At 36.4% G+C, this 19,565-nt stretch overlaps 1 protein-coding gene across 1 annotated transcript in view; it reads left to right on the top strand.

The window, feature by feature from the left end:
• The window catches only part of PIK3C3 (phosphatidylinositol 3-kinase catalytic subunit type 3), a 136,370-nt gene that overhangs the window by 95,865 nt on the left and 20,940 nt on the right, over positions 1-19,565 (top strand). The window contains exons 24-25 of the mRNA XM_034642203.1: positions 4,057-4,131; positions 17,949-18,117. Of these exons, the coding sequence (XP_034498094.1) occupies positions 4,057-4,131; positions 17,949-18,117 (244 nt within the window). The remainder of the gene's footprint in view (positions 1-4,056; positions 4,132-17,948; positions 18,118-19,565) is intronic.

The following is a 19,565-nucleotide window of genomic DNA, read 5'->3' on the forward strand; positions in this document are numbered from 1 at the left end:
ATTAATAAGTTGCCAGCTACTTTGTACTGGAATCTGATTGTCGGACATTATCATATAGATATATGTGTAACTTTCATTTTAGAAAGTAAAGTTTCGGGTTTGGGGCAGAGTGTAAGAAGAAAGTGATAATAGTTACCGTGATGGATTATGCAAGGTGTCAAGTCTGTATCATGCAAGTAAATGTGAGAACACTAATTATTCTTACACACATATCTTTACTAAGTAAAGGAAAATAACTGTTTAGTTGTCTAATAGTTCTCTGTATTTTACTTTAAATCAAAGTTCTATTATAAAACCAATTTGAAGACATTTCACATGGGGTCATAATACTAATGACAAGCATCCTTTGGACAAGATTCTCTTGGACAGGTACAGTATTTCCACTGAAGTTAAAGAATAGCTTCAGTTCTTCTAAAAATCCCCTGATGTACTCTGTGCCACCTCAGATTGTTCTGAATCTATTATCTGTGTCCTAAAAATTTCTGTGGATCATCCCACTCTTAATTCAAATGTCTTTTTCAGGATGTGCTCTTTCCCTTAAGCACTGACACTTTGAATTATTGGAATACTCTGAATTCATACCCCCACCATTTCTATAAATGTGAGAGAGAGATCATATGCTATCTCACTTAAAAAAACAGCAGTTGGAAGTGACCATTGAACATATTTATGACCCCCAACCCACTCAGGCAGGGTAAAGGGCTCTTTTTCGTACATTTTCCATTTCCATTGGAAAATAATCCAGTAGTAACAACGAAATATTATTGTGAAAGCAAGTGTGATCATAGAGAATAGTTCATCAAAACATCTTGCCTTATCAGTAGAGACAGGCAAAATTTATGGCATGTCTGGTTATATAAAAATTTTAGCTCAAAAGTACTGTTGCTGCACATGAATCATTACTCTGTAGGGATAGCTAAACAACTTGAAACAAAGTAGTAATAAAACTAATTTATAATTAACAAAAAAGTAAGTTGTACCATACAACTCAAGTGCATTGATGCACAGTGATGTTCTTTCTGAAAATTGCAGGAGTTGAGCTATCTTTCACATGATCAATAGGAGTTCTGTATCCTTCACAAGTATTGAGTGACAAACCAGATTTCTAAGTGACTCACATCTTAGAGAGCTCAGTGTACTAAGTTCTTATGTGTTCTCTTTATGAATACCAGATTTAATATCCTTCCGTAGGTCACTCACTAGTTTTTCGTGGAGAGCCACTGGTCTTGTAGAATTGCACATTGTGCAGCAGTTTCAGGGCAGTGCTGCTACTCCACGTATTAGCCATGGACCAGCAGCATTGGCTTCATGTGGGAACTTGTTTGTATTAGTGAATCCCAGGGCAAAGCGTCTTCATTTTAGCAGAATTCCCAGGGGATTCTTATGTACATTAAAGCACTAGAGAGGTCTTTCCAACCTTACTGGTGTGTGTAACAATCACTTTCTGGCCACTGCCCCTAGAAATTCTGGTGCAGCAAGACTGAAGCAGGCCCTAAGCATCTGCATTTTTAACAAGCTTCTAGGTGAGAGTGATGCTGCCAGTCTGTGCCTCACATTTTGAAGAGCAGTTCCCCAGATCAAGGGATCACTTTTTCCCTCAAGCCTTCCACATAGGAACTGTTGTAGGCTTCTTCAGGCCACGTGGTCTCTGGTGCAGCCTTTCAAGCAGGCCATTGTAGTGCTCAAGGAAATATGTGAATGAGTGGGTGTGGCTGAGTTCCAGTAAACTTTATTAATCAGTTATAAAAACAGAGGGTCCATCTTTGGCTGTCAAGCTGTATTTGTTCATCTTTTTTTTTTTTTAATTTTTTTTTATTTATTTATTTGACAGAGATAGAGACAGCCAGAGAGAGAGGGAACACAAGCAGAGGGAGTGGGAGAGGAAGAAGCAGGCTCACAGCAGAGGAGCCCGATGTGGGGCTCGATCCCATAACGCCGGGATCACGCCCTGAGCCGAAGGCAGACGCTTAACCGCTGTGCCACCCAGGCGCCCCCAAGCTGTATTTGTTCATTTTTTATGTCAGTGACCCTCAAGTTCCTCAGAGGATCACTTACTGTGTTAACAGTTGCATTCAGTTGAAGTTCACATAATCTATACTGGCTTACACACACAGGTCATTTTCTTTTTGTAGGAAGCCCAGATGTTAGCCACTGCAGTTATTTCAGCCGCTTACAGATGTTAGGGCCTGCCAAGATCTTCGTGATTCCCTGTGGTCCTGAATGACTTTTGCCAATGCGGTCATCATGTTTGCAGTCTAGCCAGCCCAGAGAAAAAGCCTAAAAGGCTCACTCTTCAGCTCATTCTGCTCCATCTTTCAAAATGCTCATCACAGAACTGCATTTGTTTACAGTTCCCTGGACATGCCTAAGTGAGGCGAGGCTGGGAAACACATTGTCTTACCTAGGCACAGTCTCACCCCCCCACACCCTGGTTTTGTTTTAAGAAAGAAGCATAGATAGGACAGTGTGTAGGCAAAAGGCTAGTTTCCTGTCACGCTACAGGCTGTATCTTGAGAGTAACTGATTTCCTACAGTTAAGTGAAAATTGTTAGCAGAACCATTTTTTTTAAAGATTTTATTTATTTATTTGACAGAGGTAGAGACAGCCAGAGAGAGAGGGAACACAAGCAGGGGGAGAGGGAGAGGAAGAAGCAGGCTCCCAGCAGAAGAGCCTGACGTGGGGCTCTATCCCAGAATGCGGGGATCACGCCCTGAGCCGAAGGCAGACACTCAATGACTGAGCCACCCAGGCGCCCCAGCCACCCAGGCGCCCCAGCAGAACCATTTTTTGAATGATAGTATGCTTTCCTACATTCTGTACATATGGATATATTTTGAAATACATATAATATAGAATTTTATCTATAATTAGAATATGGTTAGTTATTCTAAACAAATATACTTGAGCTTAAATATCTTGTTGAGTGTTGCACCTATTTAAATAGCCATTTTGGGGGACAGGGGCTCTACAGTGCAGAAGTGGCTTGAGCAAGGACTTGAGAATCAGAGTTCAGTTCAAATCCCCTCCCAGTGACCTTGGACAATCTTGTTAACTTCTGGAGCCTGAGGTGTTTTCATTTGAACTGTAGTTATAATACTTAGTTGGTATCATTATAAGGGTTAGAGATGATGAATGTAATGTGCCTGGCTAAGTAACCTTCAGTAAGTTTTAACTGTGGTTAATTAATTAATAATTAAAGATCAACCCAGTGAAATAAATTTAGTCATTAACAGGTGGTCCAGTCTTTTTTTCTACATACTGAGACAAACATGTTTTTGTAAATACTGGTGTAGTCATGTGTGTATTTGCCAGTTGTATTTCTTCTCAGGTTACTAATGTGAGCAACAGAATGGAAAAAAATAATCTTCAAAAAGGTGTTATTTGCTTAATTTGGTTTGTGCATTTTCAGCACATGGCAGGTTTCCTGACTTTTTAGAAGAAAACAATAAAAGAATAAAGCTAGAGCCAGTGACTCTGCCCCTAGCCCTGCTCATGTAATTTTTCTTAATACTTGAGAAGGTTATGCTGTGAACTTAAGTGCTGTTACCACTCCTGTGAATTCAGTTGTTTTTCTCTTTGCTGGCCCTTCACAATTGTTTCTTTAAAGAGTTTTCTTTGAAACCCTGTGTTTACTTTTGTTGTCGTATAGATAATAGAGTTAGTTGTAGGGTGGTTGACTTCATTATGAGTATTTCTGTAGACACTTCTTTTTCGCTGTCATCTGTAACATGTGTCCAATTTGAAATGAGAAGTGGGAGAATCATGTTATAATTAAGGTTCCTGAAGCCTGAATTAACTTTTGATATAAGCGACTTTTATAATTTGACAATATTCTACAGGATATTATTTCTCATGCAAATAGTTTATATTGAGTTTCAAGCGATAAACTCTTCATAGAATCAAAGAAGATTACACATTTGAGAATTTAGGTGAGAATCAAAAAGTAGTAATCAAATTGAAATTAAAGTAATACAGGCTGCTTTTTATACTCATTTGTATGTTTGATCTGGCTTGCATGTGTTTTTCACTTTTTTTTTTTGAACTGTTACTTGCAGCTGGATATTGTGTGATTACATACATACTTGGAGTTGGAGACAGACACCTGGATAACCTTTTGCTAACAAAAACAGGTAACAACTAATGGCTACTAGCAGATTTATACATTTTATTTGCCAGTGATTTTTACTGTGGAATCTACTTAGTAACAAAACAAGTTAAACATAAGTGAAAATAAATCATATGTGTCTTTAAAGTCCCTTTATATGGTGCCTTTGAAGGCAACTCCCATCCCTTAAAAGAATCACTNTTTTTTTTTTTTTTTTTTTTTTTGGTCAGAGAGCAGAGGAACACAAGCAGGGGGAGCAGGAGAGGGAGAAGCAGGCTCCCCACTGAGCAGGGAGCCTGATGCAGGACTTGATCCCAGGACCCTGGGATCATGACCTGAGCTGAAGGTAGCCACTTAATCGACTGAGCCACTCAGGTGCCCCCAAGAATCACTTCAGTAGTAACCCAGTAACTTCAGTAGCGGTCATCTAGCCCTTACTTCTGAAATGCCTCCTTTGGTGGAAAGCCCATAATGTATGCAAGCAGTCGAGTCTCTTACGTATATCTCTAGTTAGAGCGTTCGAATGTTCTTTCTCTTACCGAACTGTACTTAACTCACATTAACCTCTGTCTTTAATTCTTTGCTTTTCCCCTTGGAGTTCCATGGAATAATCATTCTCATCTCCCTTTTCCTCTTAACTCTTGAGCCCCTTGGTTTTAACACCATCTCTAAGCAAATAGCTTCCAAACTTACAGCTGTGTACTTCAGTCCATTGCATGAAACTTCAGAGTGAAATATCCAGCCACTAACTTGACATCCCAATTATGTGGCCAAGTTGTTCCCTTCCTCCATTACCTGTGTAATAATACCTGCTCCTCACCTCATTTTTTCCATCTCAGTAAATTGCAGCATCATCCACCCAAGTTGTTTAAACCCCAGGCTTTGGAGTCATTTTTAATTCTACTATTGGAGTCATCTCACATACCAAACCTATTAGCAGGTCTTGTCTACTCGTCTCCAAAATGGATCATGAAGTTACCCACTCTCTTCATTTCCACTGCCTTGACTCCATTGGAAGCCACCAACATCTTTTGGCCAAACTATTTGAATAAAATCTGAACTCTTCACTGTGGTAAAGTTGTGGCTTGCCCACACTGACCAGTTTGAATGTGTGAATGCCAAACCACTCCTGCCTCAGGCAAATGCCCCTGTTGTTTTTCTCTCTGGAAAGCTCTTCTCTCAAATCATTTCAAGTCCGACTTCAGTTATTAAGTCTAAGTTCAAGTGGCATCTCCTTAGAAAAGCTTTTTCTAACTCTCCGATCTGAAATGGTGTGTACTTGCCCACTGCCCTTCTCCATCACTCTGTTGTTTTTTTAAAGCACTTAACCACTAGCCGAAGCTCTTTTTTTTTTTTGTATAATTCAACAAATATTTATTGAGCACCTACTATGTGTCAGGTATTGTTCTAGGTACTGGGGATACCAAAAAGAAGAAAACAGACACAGATCCAGGTCCTTGTGGAGCTTGTTGATTCTTATCATCTGGACATTCAGGACACAGGTTGCATGAGAGTAGGGACCTTGTCCATCCGGTTTGCTACTGTGCCTCCAGAGCCTTGAACAACACCTAGCTAAAGTGATTGATAAATCACTGTTGCCTTAATAATGAGTCAATATTACTGCTCTTCTGTATAGTCTTTTCTTCTCTGGGCTAAATAATTCACGTTTCTCCAGCATTCCACAGAAAATTGATTTTGAATTACTCTTAAAATGGTCCCTCAGGTAAGAACATTTTTTGTCTTGTCAGTATTCCTCCAAATTGTGATGCCAAGAATTTAACACATCAAATGTAACTTTGTACATCAAATGTAATCTAATTACTAATATATAAATAACCCTATTAATTCACATCATCTGGAATTTCATAAATTCAGTTTTAATTAGTGTGAAAAATTATCTGTGGTGGAAGTTGCATGTGGGAACCATGTCTGTGTCACAAGGCCAGGCAGTCCCTTTAGTAACCAGGACCAAGGAATGTCATGGAGGTTCTTGCCAAATTTGCCAATTTAGCAAAGGATATTTATAAAACATTCCAGTGTGTGGAGAAAATTTTAAGTTGGAAAACGTTTTCCTGCATTCCTTAACTTTTTCCGTTAAATCTTTTAACCACAAGAATCAAAGTACCAAAGTGATTCCATTTGTTTTTGTGTTGTAATCATTTTATAATTACAGTGGAATTATCTGCTGTATAGAGTGGCATTATGTCTATAATGTTATTTTCACATATCTTGTCTCTTCTTTTGGAAATTGATAAATAACAGACCTTTTTCTTTTGGACTTTGAGCACTTCTTTTTGCGTGTGTGTCTGNCAAATTGTGATGCCAAGAATTTAACACATCAAATGTAACTTTGTACATCAAATGTAATCTAATTACTAATATATAAATAACCCTATTAATTCACATCATCTGGAATTTCATAAATTCAGTTTTAATTAGTGTGAAAAATTATCTGTGGTGGAAGTTGCATGTGGGAACCATGTCTGTGTCACAAGGCCAGGCAGTCCCTTTAGTAACCAGGACCAAGGAATGTCATGGAGGTTCTGATAAATAACAGACCTTTTTCTTTTGGACTTTGAGCACTTCTTTTTGCGTGTGTGTCTGTGTGTGTGTGTGTCTGTGTGTGTTGATAGGGATATTTTAAGAATAAAATTTGGAAAGCAGAGTCTATTAATATACTGTGGTCCAGGTCACAGTTACTTGTTTTAAAACGTGGAATTAGAAGTATAAAATTTCAGAAGCAGAAGGTTGTAAGCGTCTTGTCACCAGTTTTCCACTAGAGGGTGCTCCAAATTTGGCTTTAAAAAATCAAAAACTTAACCATGTGCTAGATGAGAGACATTCTCTTTCATTTGGAACAGCATTTCTTTCAGTTATTTTTTCTTAACTGGCCTTTAGTTATTTCATCCATTTATATATACAGTTACAATTTTAAGTATTACTAGGATAAATGTTTTTAATTTTCAAGTTCAGTTTGAATGAAATTAAATTATATAAGGAAACACCAATTATGTCAAGACAAATGGAAGTATAATGCGTTCCTCAACTTCTAAAAATTTTTAATGATTTATTTTTAATTTTTTGTGTTTATAGTCATTTTTTACTGAAAGTCCATATTTCAAAGAGTTTTTATGTCATATTACATATGTGTTATAATTAGACTTCGTGTAGTTTAGGCAGCTATTATATATTTAAAGTGAATTTGAATGTGGTTCATTGCAGGAAATACACTTCAGTACTTGTAGTTAAAACTGCCTCAAATATGAAGCCCGTCCACTATTTATTTTAGATCCATTATGCCTTCAGCACAGACTGCGACATGTTAAAGTTTTAGATTCTGTTCTCTAACTCTCCAGTCTCAGTTGTGGTGGAGCAGTTTTTTGTTTTGTTTTGTTTTTAAATGATAAATAACATTTCTCCTATTCTTCAACATAAAATAAATATNGCCCGTCCACTATTTATTTTAGATCCATTATGCCTTCAGCACAGACTGCGACATGTTAAAGTTTTAGATTCTCTTCTCTAACTCTCCAGTCTCAGTTGTGGTGGAGCAGTTTTTGTTTTTGTTTTTAAATGATAAATAACATTTCTCCTATTCTTCAACATAAAATACCTTTTGTCTTCTGACTTGCCAGCCTGAATAGATTTAGTGTCTATGACTCTCCTTTGGGATGAAAGTGGTTTGGAATGGTAATCACAGTTCCACTGATTGATTTATGCCCAGTTCCCTGGTAAGAGAGATGGAACAGAGAGGGAGAAGACACATAAGTTTCATTTTACTGGGGATTCTTGGGGATTTGCCCCCAGCAAACAGTTCTACCTGTAAATTTAGATGAGACACCAAAGGTTCAGACTGGTAACTTTAGGAGCTTGTGGAAGAAAATGTTTCCCTGCATAGAAAGATTTGTAAAATGTATACAACAATAGTGTGCAAAAATGCAAAATGTCAGTCTCGATTCCAGATTTTCCCAGAAATTCTTTTGCCCGTATTTATTGGGCTGTGGATACTCTTGCTTGGTTGAAGTATCCTCAGCTTGTCCAGCAGAGGGCGATGTGTGTCCACCATAAATGTGAAAGTCTGGCAATTCCTTTGTCAGTGTATTGCCATGTGGTCACTACATTGTTTTCCTGAAGCAAATTTGGAGTGAATGGTGTTTTACTTAATAATGCAGTGATACAACATTTTCTGGGCAAGAAATTAAAAATTTAAGCTCTACAGTGGCATTGGAAAACGTGATTTTTTTTTTCCCCAGAATTGATGCTTTGAGGAAGCTTTTAGAAGTTTATCCAGGGTAATTCGTTTGTGGCAGGGCTCAAATGGAACATGCTTTGAGTTATCTCAACTCTTGGGAAAGTTTTTTGTTTTATGGTTTTGGGTTTTGTTTTTTTTTTTCATTTTTTAAAATTTGGGGAAAAAAACAGGACCAGTATAACTGAAAAGCTTTGTTGTTAATGATATACAGACTTTACAATAGGATGAACATTTAATATTAGTATATAAATAACTGAAAAACATTCACAAGTGGAAACTAGGAGCTAGGTGTCTTTAGTAAATGGAAAGTTCTGTCTAGGTTCCAAGGATGGCTCTTCCAATCTGAAGTTGTACATTTGTGTAGTGAGAGGAGTGGTGGCATTTTGTCTGTCTCAGCACTTCAGGGTAATAAATACTCTCTGAATCTTTTGTCCGAAAGCTCGAAGTTAAGAAAGTCATTGTTAGCTTAGTTGGGCACTTTTCTTCTTTATCCTTCTTTAATTTTACATGAAATTGATTCACTTACTTTTTTAATTCTGAGGAACAGTCTTACATAGGAGTTAATATTCAGGTTCTAAAGAAAAAGTTTTTGGGTTTCAGTTGCCCCTTCACTGTTGGGTGTCTGGGTAAGTTGTTTATGTCTGTGACTCAGTCTCTTTTCTGAATGTGCAAATAATAACAGAACCTGTCTTTGGTGATAGTGTGAGGGTTGAATAAGATAATATGGTAGAGTTTTTGTATGTACTGAGCATATAGTAAACATTCCTTAAGGGCCGGCTAGCTGGTACGGTTTTGTTTGTTTTACTATCAGGAAATAAGAGAGCTTTCCTTTTTTGGCTTATGTAGCTTTTATTTGGAGTCATAATTTTAGACATAAAAAATAACATACTTCAAAAATTCCTTTTCCCCACCCTAAAATCTGAACTCTTTTAAGTTACTGCCTTTTAAATTCTGTTTTGAGTGGGTCTTTTATTTTAGTAGTATAGGAAGGTTTGTTTGTTTGTTTGTTGGGGGTGAGGGCAGAGGGAGAGAGAGACAGAGAATCTTAAGTAGGCTCCATGCCCAGTGTGGAGCCTGATGTGGGGCTTGATCTCAGGACCCTGAGATTATAACGTGAGCCGAAATCAAGGGTTGGACACTTAACCTACTGAACCACCCGGGTGCCCCAGTATAGGAAGTTTATAAAAGAGAAACAGTCAATTTGATCATTGATTTCATCTTACTCTTTCTATGTTTTAAGGTAAACCTTGAGATTTTGAAAAGAAACGTGTTTAATTATGTGTTTTATTTTTTTGGGGGGGGGCATAACACAGTAGTTCAAAGTCTTACCTAGAAAGAATTTAGTTAACTGTTCAAGTGGTAGTGCTTCCTAAGCTATTTGTATTTAAGTTAATTAGTTTGGTAGGTGAAATATACTTTAAAATCTCAATCTATAGACTTACTTTCTTAATGGCTTATTTATTCTCTGGGACTTGAGAGAAGGGAGGAATAAAAAGTTTTATGCACTTAGTAGGCACCTCATAAATGCTTTTAAAAGGAATAAATGAACTAAGTGTTTTCATGTCATTTTTATCCATCCTTAGGTTTTCTAGAATAATCTGTTTGCTGCCTACACTTATTTTTACCATTGACTGTGGACATAGTATTATTTGCTGATTTGATTTTCTCAGTTTTTCTCAGTTTAGGAATGCAAAAGAGAACCAGACACGTAAGACCACCCCTTTTTAATCCATAAACACTTTTTTAGTCTTTATTAATCATTACTTTAGATGCTTAGATAATGAGAAGGACTTACCTTCATGTGAATAGTTTTCTTTTTAGACATTGTTTGAAATGTGAGTTTTTGAAAGTTTCTTGAATATTCGGTATCAGGAAGTCAGCCTTCTTATGTTTATTGAAACCTATCAGAAAGAAAATGTTAATGGTTGCTGTTAAGAGTGCTGTATTTTTTTTTAAGTTTGTTTTAGAAGGACATCATTTCTTCTCATTAGAAGGAATAAAAAATGATAAAGTGCTATACTCTTTGTGCTTAAGGAGCTGGAAATTACCTCATTGAGAAAGTAACTTAGACTGAGTCATGAAGAATGTGTTGGGTTTCTATGGGATTCAAGTGGAAAAAAAGCACACATTCCAGTAAAAATACCCAGAAGCTGAAATAAGCAATACTTTTGCAGGTAATATATAAGTTGGTCAGATTGGTTTAAAGTCACATTGTGGAGACAAATCAATCTACCTCCTTTTGTATCACCTTTTATATGGCAAAACTTAATTCAACCACTGAAGTAAAACTGTAGATTTGGATATTTCCTTTTTTTTTTTTTTTTTAAGTTTTCTTATTAGGTGATAAATTTCTTAAAGCTGGGTAGACACTGTATTTGTTTTCTTTTGCAATAAGTAATTTTGGAGAGGGTTAAATTTTAATGTACTTTAAAGCATTCAAGTTCAAGTTCCACCATAGCCTAGCAACCATAAATTAGATTAATAAAAAGTACATTTTTGTAGTGACCCCTTGAACAAAAAATGTATCAATTTTTAAAGTAATGAGGTTGTACCACACAGGGAAACTGTAACCATTAGTGTTGAATATGAGTTTTAATTCACTGAGGTAATTCACCTTGCCAGTGTCCCCTCCATAGTGACCTAACTGCAGTTGAGAGTTGTATTCGTATAAAGTAGATCAGGAGTCCTCAAGCTTTGGCTTGTATCAGTATCACCCGGAGAGCAAGTTAAATTACAGGTTGCTGGGCCTCAGGCTCAGTTTCTGATTCAGTACGTATGGTAAGGGTCTGAGAATTTGTTTCAGTAGCAAAGAAACTATCCATAATTATCTGAAAAGGTTATTAAAATTATCATTCCTCCTAAAAGTCCATATCTATTTAGAGGCTGGATTTTCTAATATCTTACTTAAAGCAAAATATCATAATAGAAAGAATCAAATATGAGAATCGAGCTGTCTCCTATTAACCCAGACATTAAAGAGATGTGCAAAATGTAAGTAGTGCCACTCACCTCACCAAATTTTTTTGTATTAGAAAATAGTTATTAATCAGAAAAAAATGTTAAAATCTTGTTGATTTATTATTTTTAGGTTAATACCTTTAAAAGGTCTCAGTTTTAATTTTAAATGCAGTAAATATCAATAGACATAGCCCAACTAAGGCTTATTTGGGGCCCTCAATAATTTTTAAGAGCATACAAGGGCCCTGAGACAAAAAAATTTTAGAATTGATCATCAAAGACCATTTTAGTTTTTTTGGTTTTGTTTTAATCTTCCAAGGGTTTCTGTTCTTCTTTAGACATTAAAATAGTTCTCCAGAAGAAAAGAATACTTCAGGGAATAAAACCTTTATTGGCTTTAATGACTACAGGAAAAATAAAAATATATAACATTTAAAAATTTGTTTTTCTTGAATAGTCTGTCCCCTTTTCATTAGTTAGCTTAATTTTGTCCCTATTCATTAGAAACCTAAGATCTTAACAATTGAATATGAAAAAAATTACATGAAATATTTAGCAGATAATTGGAATGTTTATACTGATCTGTACTTACATATGTCTTATTGTTCTTCATTACTCAAAAACTATTACTGAAAAATATTTCATCACTACTATGCTTTTAACTCTAAGTGAAAATAGCTCTAACCAAGTATATTGTAAGGGCTTAACTAACTATTAAGTACTGGGAGTATTGGGACCGTAGCTTAGGGAGTATTTTTAATTTCAAAAATATAGGTTCCATTGTATCAGTAAGTGGTTGTTTGCCACCTTCTTTTTTCTAGGTTTCATGGTAGGACCCTTCAACATTCACATAAGAAAACATAAGAAAAATATAACATTCATGTAAGAAATAAAGCATTTTGTGGAAAAAATAGTAAAATGTAAGGTCGTATGCAAAGAAACGAAAGAGTGGGAAACTTACTATAGAGTGGCAGGGAAGAATATGTGAATTTGGGGCTTGTGTGGGATTTTCAAAAACAGAGTTTGGATTATGGGGAACAGAAGTGAGTCAAGTAGAAGGAATAAGCAGAGGTGTGAAAAAATGGAAAAAGTATAATTTTGAGATTAGTCATATGTAATTATTGGATAGACAAGAGGGAAATTAAAAAAAAAAACTCTACTGTGAAATACTGTTCATTTCAGCAGTATCTGTTCTCTTTAATCCAAGAACTACAAACGCTTTGAGCCACAATTTTAGAAATAAGTTAATGTCACTTATTCAAATAACTGGGAAATTTAATTAGCACCTCTTATTCCCTTTGTATTTCAAGTCAGGGACAAAGGAGGTATTACAATCAACATTCAGTTTGTTTTACATACACTTTATCTCTTGACTGTTTAATAGATTTGTTAATAGATTTGAATAAGCACATACTTTCTGAATTTCTTAATTAAGCATTTTTTTTAATTTCATGAAGTGCATTTTTAAAGTCATTACAAGTTTCACTTTAGACATTAACTTTAAAAGAGCCATTCCCTTTGGTATCAAGGAGGATGAATTTTCTTAAAACATTAATAGCCTCTTTTCAGAATACATGACTCTTTGAAATTGCAAATAATGGTTTCATTGTTAGATACTGAATCCTTTATGCCTTATAATTAAGCAGTAATCCTGTTCTTTGAGAGTTTTCTTACAAGAAGGATAGATACATACCCTCCATTTGCAAGCAGTGATGCAGAGCTGACATTGGAATTCCAGTAATGCCTGTAGTGAAATGGAGAAAAGTGGAGCTAGGATTCCTATTAAAGGATGGATCCCATTAAATAAGCCTTGTGTGATGGCTGATACAGTTTGATATTAGGGTAGCATGATTTAGTTTAAAAAATCAGTTTTGAATCAAAGATTGGTCAGATAGGTTATCTGCTCAAGTGCTGAGTATTATTAGAAATTATATTGGTAACAAAACAAAACATATTTTTTTGAAGATTCATTTATTTCAGAGAGAGAGCTTGTGCAAGTTGGAGGAGGGGCAAAGGAAAAGGGAAAGAAATCCCTCAAGCAGACTCCCTTCTGAGTTGGGAGCTCAGCACAGGGCACATGAGCTCAGCTCATGACCTGAGCCCAAACCAAGACTCAGCCCCTTAACTGACTGAGCCACCAGGCACACCAAAACAAAACATTATTTAAATAATTAAAAAAACCCAAGGAAGGTTTATCTGTACCTATAATATCATAAGTCTCTCATCTCTTTAACTCTTGAAGGGTAGAATGGTATTTGTCTAACAAATTTGTAGAACATAAATGGGAACTCAGAGTGAGAGTAAAGCACAAAATAAGGAGCTTCGTTTAGCTGAACAGAGGATACATGTTTAGTTGAAGGCAGTGAAATCCTTAACAGAAGTTGATCAGGGACTTTTTACCAAATCATGGAAAATTCAGTGATGGCATATTCCCTTGAACCTTAAAGGATTAGGTGATGATGCTTTCCCAGGAAGTACTACAGTTACCAAACTCCTTATTCTAAAAGTAGTTTCTCATCGTTTTGGGGAAGATGGAGTTCCCTTGAGAATTTGGGGCAGTCTATGGATTTCCCCCAATTTTATTGTGGTTAGGGACCTCTGAAGCCCATTTTGGTATTCTGAAATGGTGTTTTTCAATCATGAGTAATGCACAGCACTGTTTTCAATAGAAGTAAAACCCATTGTGTTGATATTACATTTTATAATCTTAAATATGTACGACATAAAACCTGATATTAACTTCTTATGCATCTGCTTTTCTGTAACTATAAGGTCAAAGTAGATTTATAAATTAAATCATGTTGCAGACTGGCAAAATGTAATCCAGCAACATTAATGTGACAGATGAAGTAATGTTGAAACTAAATTGTCACTTGTAGGGTGAATATGGTATAGATATTATAGCGTGAGTTTGAGTAGAGTGCCGTTAATATCGTATCCCATGTGAATATTCTTAAACTGCTTTTCTCTCCTTGAGCTACTTTATAACCTTTGTTCAGGATGTCATCATATAATTTCAAGGTATAACCACTTCTGCTTCTGTTAGTGTCAGCCTGAAACAATTGAAGTAGCTTTGTTGTTTAATACCAACCCCCTCAAACACTGAAATCACAGGGTAGTACTAAGTAGTAAGGATCTAGGTGATCCAGACTCAGACTCTACTTATTTTATCATGGAAACGAAGATACAAAAATTTTAAAACAAGCAACTTCTCACAAGAACTGTCTGGTTTCTAGCAGGAAGTTTTTGTGTTAACAATGTTTTTAAAAGTTGTCTAAAACTGTAAAAGTGAAATTGAGATATCATTGGTTAAATACATGCAGAATAGTCACACAGTACTTCTGCATGCTAGGCACTATCCTCGGTGTCAGTACTATGTAAAAATAAATGAAGCAGGATTCTTGATTATAGGACTCTTAATGGTTCAGGAAGAGTTTAGCTTGGGGGAGAAAGCTAAGTGAACAAACAATTTCATTACACACTTTGCTGAAGTGTTTTGATATGAATAGGTGGAGCCTCACTAGTAACTCCCTACCAGATGCGTGCCTTGTAGGTAGCCCTGGTGTGAGATAGAGGAACCATTTTGCTAAGCTGTTGCTCTGTTACTTTGGGGGGGACAACACCCCTTTTTAATCCTCTACAGGTTCCTTGCTCTCTATATCTAATTGTAATTCCTTCTCCCTTCACCTCCTGTCATTTACTGTAATAGATAGACACATTTGTTTAAAAAGTTCTTATGAGACTTCCATCAGTTCTCCAATTTGAACAGAACATTTTAAGCCTGGTATAAGCTTAAAAAAAAAAAAAGAGAAGGAGATTGATGTGGATAAAAGGAAAACTGGTTTTCAGTGCAGTGGTTGCATTGAAAATGGTCACTTATTCTATCTATAGCCAGCGATGATAGTGTTTAAACCTTCAGATACTTGTTTTTATGCGTATACGTGTGTATAAACAGTTGTTTCTCTTCATACATGAACTCTATGTCCTAGATGTAGTACAATGTCTGCTCTCTACTCCAGATCATTTTCAGCATAGTTTTCTTTAGAGTTGTGTGAAAATAGCACCAGTGTCTATGAATTTTACTTTAATATCATATCATTATTGCCTTAAATTTGGACTTTTTTTTATTACCTGGCCTTGGCAGATCTCAAGTTCTTTCTCATTTTCAAAGTTGTATAACATTTCCAACTTAATGTATTATTTAGTTTTTCATTGTAAGAACAGTGTCTGGGAAAAGTTGCAAATAATAAGATTGCTTATCCCTTTAATATTTAATTTTACTAATTCCTGGCAGTTGTGGTCTCAAGTATAAGGGACATAAATACCAATTCAGTGTATTTTAAACATCTTTAAGATGATAGTTATTAATATTTATTTTTGAACAGAGTTCAGTATTTTAAATTTTTTTTAAAAGTGGTATTTGAAGTATTTAAGATAATCATTTGTAAGCACCTTTAAAAGACCTGGTCATTAGATATTAAATAGCTTGATTTGGTTTTGCGTTCAGACTAAGATGATTTTTTCCTCTTAGGGACATAGCTTCTAAAATGGGACGAGGCTATGGATGTAATCATTCTTTTTTTTTTCTTTAAAGATTTTATTTATTTATTCAACAGAGAGAGAGACAGCCAGCGAGAGAAGAAACACAAGCAGGGGGAGTGGGAGAGAGGAAGCAGGCTCATAGCGGAGGAGCCTAATGTGGGGCTTGATCCCATAACGCCGGGATCATGCCCTGAGCCAAAGGCAGATGCTTAACCACTGTGCCACCCAGGCGCCCCTNAAGAAGCAGGCTCATAGCGGAGGAGCCTAATGTGGGGCTTGATCCCATAACACCGGGATCACGCCCTGAGCCAAAGGCAGATGCTTAACCGCTGTGCCACCCAGGCGCCCCTGGATGTAATCATTCTTGACTTAAATGAAGTTTTTTAGTTATTTTGCTTGACACACTAACCTGTAGCTTAGTTGGAAATAATTACAATGACAGCAGACTTTTAGACNGATGTAATCATTCTTGACTTAAGTGAAGTTAAGTTAGTTATTTTGCTTGACACACTAACCTGTAGCTTAGTTGGAAATAATTACAATGACAGCAGACTTTTAGACCATTTTCTGTATACCTGGTACTATGTTAAGTATTAAATGTATTATCTCTTTTAATTCTGTCTTATGAGGTAATTAACAACCTATTTTGCAGCTTATAAAGTGAGGCTTAGAAACATTAAGTGGCTTTGTCAGGGTCACATACCTGATCAAGTGAAACATGAAGGTGTCAGTTGTACAGCAATTACACTGCTGACTCAGAGGGCCTGCCCTTGCATCACTGTTCACCTGGGAGTTCGTGGCCACACCTGGAGTCATTCTGTGCCCATCATTGTTTTCTGTTTCCAACAGTGTCCTAATGATGGAGTATAACATTCACGAATAACATAATAATGCTCAGAGAAAGAGGTAGAGGGTTTAGCTAACATGTTAATGGTAGAATTGATGTATAAAAATATTTTGCAAAATGGCAAAACTATGCCCAGACTCACTACATGTACTTGAAGGAGGAGAATTTGTGGCTGCTGCCCTTGAAGGGGCGGCGAGGGTACCTGAACTTCCCAAATAAATGATAGAGGATAGGTTTTCACATAAAACAGGTCATATAATGTATTACAAGACAAACAAGACTGGGCAGATTGCACTAGGGAGATTTTTGGCTGACTTTTTAAATGAATTCATTCCTCCTTTCAACAGTAAATGCCTACTGTGTGCCAGAAACTGTTCTGAGGCTGGGGATACGGCCGCATGCAAAACGGGCGTAAATCCCTGCCCTGGCAGGGCGTGGGTTGTAGGATCCAGGGGGCTACTTTTTCTGTTAAAATGTATGCCTCTTTTATACCTACTTGTAAATCATAGGATGCTTTATGAATTCAATGGTGAATCATTCTTTAAAGTGAATGATGGGTCACTTTCTTACATATCTTGTCTGTGGGCTTAGGTAACTGTCCTAGGGTTTGTCGTCATGGGTGCTGTAGCTGTCTTCAGCTCTCAGCAGGCATAAATACTGTGGCTTCCTAGTCTGCAGCTACCAAGTGACATAGATTAGTTGAAAATGGTTCAGATGAAGCTAAGAATATAATCTGAAATTTGGGGGATTTTGTTTTGTTTTGGTAAGGGGAACAGTGATAAGTTAAAGGATTCATCTCAGGAGTACTTAAAAGAAAAGGTCTTCTGCTTATGAATGGGGTTTTTGTAAACCTTAGCATGAGGAATTTGCCACAAGATACTAATTTCTGCTAATACCTTAAACAGTTATCTAGCCTTTGGCTGTCTTTGATTTTGAAGATGTAAAAGTGGAATATAAATTAATATTACTCTGAGATTGTTTTAACTGTAGTTGCATCTGAATAAATGTAAGTTAAANATTTTAACTGTAGTTCCATCTGAATAAATGTAAGTTAAAGTGAACTCCAAAATGCTCTGAAGACCACTCCCAAGCCTGGGTTAAGAGGATTAAACAATTTAATAGACTTCATCATGAATCAGAATTCTTTATGAAGAGACACTGCTTATACCAATTATATGACATATCCCCTTCTCAGTTTTTAAAGATAATTCTGGAAACAAATGAGTTTCTTATCAACATCCAGGCAAACTCTTCCACATAGACTTCGGATATATTTTGGGTCGGGATCCGAAGCCTCTTCCTCCTCCAATGAAGCTGAATAAAGAAATGGTAGAAGGAATGGGGGGCACCCAGAGTGAGCAGTACCAAGAGTTCCGTAAACAGTGTTACACGGCTTTTCTCCACCTTCGAAGGTAAGTTGATTTGCTTGACATAAAGAATTTTGATAAATTCATTTCATAGAGCAAGGAAAGGAGTTGTTCAAATGTATGCATTCTTTAGCATCACTCTTTTCCAGAATGACACAGGCAAAAGGATTTCTTAATGCATATTTGATTTCTATTTTGATAAATAGTCTGATAGCAAAAGAAAAAAGAATTTCTTGCTTTCCTGCTAATTATTTGATTGCTAAATGCCACCAGATAGGAAGCTGACATTACATAAGATTAGGCAAACAGGGAGGCTTCAAAATCAGAGGGTTGAAGTCATTTTAATAAAATATACTCTTAGTGCTTTGACAGTGCTGGGATGGAGAAAAGATTAAGAGCCTTCATAACCATTCACATCTCCCCAAAGCCAGCCTTGAAGGCTTATAATCATGACGTTGAGTTCTTTTCCTTCTCCCAAGCTCGCTTCATACTTCTTTATCAAAGAATGAAGCATTTAGCTTATTTAAAGTGATACTAATCCATTCATTTTTATTCTGTAGCAACTTTATCAGCCTTAGTTTCGGTTGCTCTTCAGGAGCATTTAGAAGTTTATTAAATGATGGGAGAATAAATGTTACATATGATTTTGTCTCTTTTTAGCACCTTATCCGTCATCCTGCTAAACGAAAAAAGTTGATTTTTCTCTGCCCCTTCTTCTTTCTCCAGTGCTACTCTGTCTCTGCTTTCTTCATCCTAGTTTACTTAGGACTTAATATCATATATCATCAGAGAAAAAAAAAAAGTCATGTTTGTTAAATTTAGGACGTGGTTATGGTGATTAGTCAAAAATGAAAGGATCATTTGACCCAACTTAATTATGCAGAAACTCCAAGCCCAGGAGACATACCTTCTTTTACCTCTTCCCAGTGAAAATATTTAACTGGTAGACAGTAAGTTGCCTATGCATGTGGGCTCTGTCTCGTTTGTCTTTGTAACCTCAGTTACTCATGCAGTGGTTAGAATACAGACACTCTGTATGTTTATTAAATGAGAACCCCCAGAATTTCTGCTTCATATCTGGGGTGAGGTCATGTTCCTGGGTGATGTTGATGCTGCTGGTCCTAGGAGAATGGCTGGACTCTATTAATCAGAATTCATCTCCTCAGTGACTCATTAGGCCTTCATTGTTAACTTAACCACGTGTCACAAACTCCGATGTGCATGTTACAAACAGCCACACTATTTATCCTTTAGGTGGCAGAGTGACTCAGTTTGACTTACCAGAAATGGTGAAAGAATAATGAAATCAGTGCTCTTTGATTTGTCTGTTGACGCAGAAGCACTTTCAGAGAGATGAGATGAGAGTTCCACTTTAGTATCTGGGATTTTTAATTTAAAATAGTCAAAGCCTACCAAAAACTAGATGGAACCATGACATTCTCAGTGATGAGGCAGACAGAATGATATGAAATGATAGCTAGAGAAATGTCAAA

Source organism: Ailuropoda melanoleuca, chromosome 14 (genome assembly GCF_002007445.2).
Source record: "Ailuropoda melanoleuca isolate Jingjing chromosome 14, ASM200744v2, whole genome shotgun sequence".
Lineage (NCBI taxonomy): Eukaryota > Metazoa > Chordata > Mammalia > Carnivora > Ursidae > Ailuropoda > Ailuropoda melanoleuca.